This window comes from Populus alba, chromosome 13 (assembly GCF_005239225.2).
Source record: "Populus alba chromosome 13, ASM523922v2, whole genome shotgun sequence".
Lineage (NCBI taxonomy): Eukaryota > Viridiplantae > Streptophyta > Magnoliopsida > Malpighiales > Salicaceae > Populus > Populus alba.
The window spans coordinates 2,151,919-2,155,320 of NC_133296.1; the positions used below are offsets into that span (position 1 = coordinate 2,151,919).

Here is a 3,402-nt window from a genome sequence, read left to right on the forward strand (position 1 = left end):
GCAAGCTCGACATGGAATTCAATCAGAGAACTAAACCACAAAATCCAAAGCCTCGCATTGAATGGTGTTTGATGGAACTCAACCAACATATCATAGCACCACAATAGTATGAAGAAAAACAAATGGTTCATCGTATGCTAGCAAGCCACAACCCGGTCCAACCAGGCAGGACCCATGATAATTAATAATTAGAACACCAAAATTGCCAATAGAAACATCCACTGTATTGAAGAGAAAGCAGGGGGACAAGAAACCAAAAAAAGGTAAACTACACAACAATTTAGCCTAATTCCTTTTACCCTTGTTTCGCCTAGATGAAACAACTGTCCATCCATCTTCTGATTGAGCTTCCTTGGCCCCTGACTCATTGACTGGCTTGTTTACTAGATTTGTCTTTAATTGGAATTCTGGTGTATCCACCATCATGTTTGATCCATCACCACCCATTTTATCATCACCGTCGCTGTCCTCAGAATCATCATCATCCTCCACAGCCTAGGGAACAGTAGGAAAGAACAATTATAAGAAAAAAAATTCAAGCTAATGGAAATCATTTTAATTTTGTTCTTGCATGTAGTTGGTGACACATTTCTCAATATTCAATTTCCTTGATGATCTCTTTCTTAGCAAACACCAGGATAAGGCAGGATTTTTATGGACTCTTAGGTGCTACAGAGCAAACCAAATCAACAAGCAGCACTATTGTACAACCAGAGTGAATTTCCAATATGATCAACTAGAAGCTGGACTCCACAGTACTCTCCTTGACAGTACCAGTATGGATGGCAGGGCAACTAGGGCATTGGAAAACAAGTACCAAATGGCTAACATTCCAAAATTGAAATCCATAAGCTTGTGATATTTCCCAAAGCAGACAAGACACACTATCTTCATTAAGAACATAAACCAAGCAGATGGAAAATAAAAACCATAATTACCTGTTTGACATGTTGATGAGCTCCCATTCTAGGACCTTCATCCCTCAACTTTTGAATAGAACTATAATTGCCTTCTAAACATTCTTCATGCATAATCATTAATTTTTCAGCTACCTGAAAAAATAACAAATTGAATCCTTGATGTACAAAAACAGTTTCATTTAAGCAACAGAAGGCAAAGAAATTTGTTGCCTCTGTCTTCAAGGTTAAAGCTTCATTAAATTATTACCAGAACAAATCTCATTGCAAAATCAATTAAATGACATTAACCAATATCAAAGCAAGTTGGACCTAGAGGGGTGAGTTTTTGAAGCTCAAGTTCTTAATCTTGAAACATTTTACTTGCCAAAGCAATACATGTGCTGAAAAAAAAAATGGACTGCAGCACTGCAAAGAATAAGGGACTACCTCTTCAACGCTACCATCCTCAATCATGGTATTGAGAGAAAGCATAGCTTCATCCAAGATACTCTCCAAATCATCGATATAAAGTGGCTCTGAGCAACAGGTTTTAAAAAGGTAACATCAGAATTCAGAATAGCAGTAATCAATTACCAACCATACCAGCAGTTCATATGCTGCAGTATAAATAAACAAAAAAATAAATAAAAACGTTATAATCTTTTATTTCACTTAAAGTAACAAACTTTTTACAATTTTGTCCGAACTTCTCAGTCAAATATCAAAAAATGAAACAAAATTACAAATTTTGACGATCAAGATCACCTTTTTCACGAATATGTTCAGAATTTTAAAAGAAAAAATTAGGGTGCCATAAAACAATCAGCCAATCAGAAAATGGCTAGAAAAGAGAAATCTGATAACAACAACCTGCCAAAAAAAACTAAACCCCAAGACAATCAGACTAACATAACAGTCCTAAGAAGCAAAGACTCCACTATGAGAATCAAGAAAAAGCACTGGATCCTTGCATGAAACCACAAAAGCTCACAAAACTTGCTAATACTCAAGATTCCACCAAAATGCAAACACTGGATGCAAGGAGAAACAAACAGCGGGGCAGGAGAAGCAGAACCCAAATGCCAAAGCCAAGACAATCGAATCATTGTTTCCTCGTCACTATATAAAAAAAAACCCTCCTTTCCAATATCATATGAAAATCACTAGATTTTGAAAATCAAAGTCTAATTTTCACTAACTAAAAACTCCTAATTCAGTTCAAACACAATGAAAATGGGAAAAAAAAAAAATCAAGACCTTTTGAGCTGAGTCGGGACAGAGTTAACTACCTTTAGACTGAGTGAACCAAGAGAAGATATCAGAGGCTAGTTGCTCAGCTAATAGGTGAGACCCACGGCCACCCCATTCGTTTTCAACGGCGAGTTGCAAAGCTGACCATTTAGAGAGAATTAACCGAATCCCTTCTCTGAATTGAGAAATAGAATCTGCTGTTAGTTGTTTGACAGACCCAATTTGCGAAAATCCTCCATTTATGCTGCTGCTGCTGCTGCTCTCCATAGTAGAATGTTGTTTGCCGGTAAGACCCTAATTTCTTTTAAAGGTTTTGATTAGGAAAGATTCGGGTGGGTTTGGTTTTGAGGATACTTTTGTTCCGGCCGCGGACACCAAAAGCTCGCCTTTTCTTCTATTTTTTATTTTCTTCATTTCTTCTTTCTTCTTTTTTATTTTATTTATATTAAATTTCTATACATGTTATAATTAACATTAACATCAAAAAACTATTACCGAAAATAAATGGACTTTAGTATAAGGATGCATGGAGAATTTTTATTCACTTTCTGTCAGCACATATTAACTATTTTTTAAAATAATATTTAATATTTGTTAAATAACTAAATTATCTCTAATATTATAATAAAAAATAAATATATAAAAAATCCTCAATGTCAGTTAATTTTTTTTAATTCTAGAATAATTAAATCATTTTAATGCATTTTAAAAAAGTAAAAATACTAAAAATACCATCTACAAATATTAAAAAAACCAATATACCCCAATTAATCTAATAATAACTAATTTATATTACAATAGATCAGCCAAATGATATTTATAAATATAATTGTGATTTCTTTTCAAAGTGTTTTTTACTTAAAAATATATCAAAAAAATATTTTTATTTTTTAAATATTAGTACATTAAAATAATCTAAAAACATTAAAAAATTATTAATTTAATACAATGAAAACACTAATCAATCTTTTATAGAAAACGCATCTTTTGACCATTCATTCCACAATAAAATGTATCAGTCTCCATGGTGAACTAAATTTTTTTAAAAATTTAATGCGATACATTGATTTAGAGAGTGTAAAATAACAATTTAGTTCCTATTTACATTAAATTTTAGAGTGTAAACTGTATAATTACAATTTAATTCCTCTTTATAGAAAAAAAAAAAAAAAGTCTTTATACCCCAATCTACATTTGCTAGAGATATTCTAGTAAAACCATCGTGGGTTATAGCTAGGCAAGACCCTTATGG

General features: G+C 32.7%; 1 protein-coding gene across 1 annotated transcript; it reads right to left on the reverse strand.

Annotated features, from left to right (window-relative positions):
• Positions 1-109: 109 nt before the first annotated feature.
• LOC118053321 (uncharacterized) lies at positions 110-2,599 on the reverse strand. Its single transcript, XM_035064546.2, has 4 exons — positions 2,189-2,599; positions 1,347-1,435; positions 939-1,052; positions 110-495 (listed from the first exon to the last, which is right to left on the reverse strand). Exons 1-4 carry the CDS (start codon positions 2,415-2,417, stop codon positions 286-288), a joined length of 642 nt encoding a protein of 213 aa, XP_034920437.1. The 5' UTR covers positions 2,418-2,599; the 3' UTR covers positions 110-285.
• Positions 2,600-3,402: the final 803 nt, after the last annotated feature.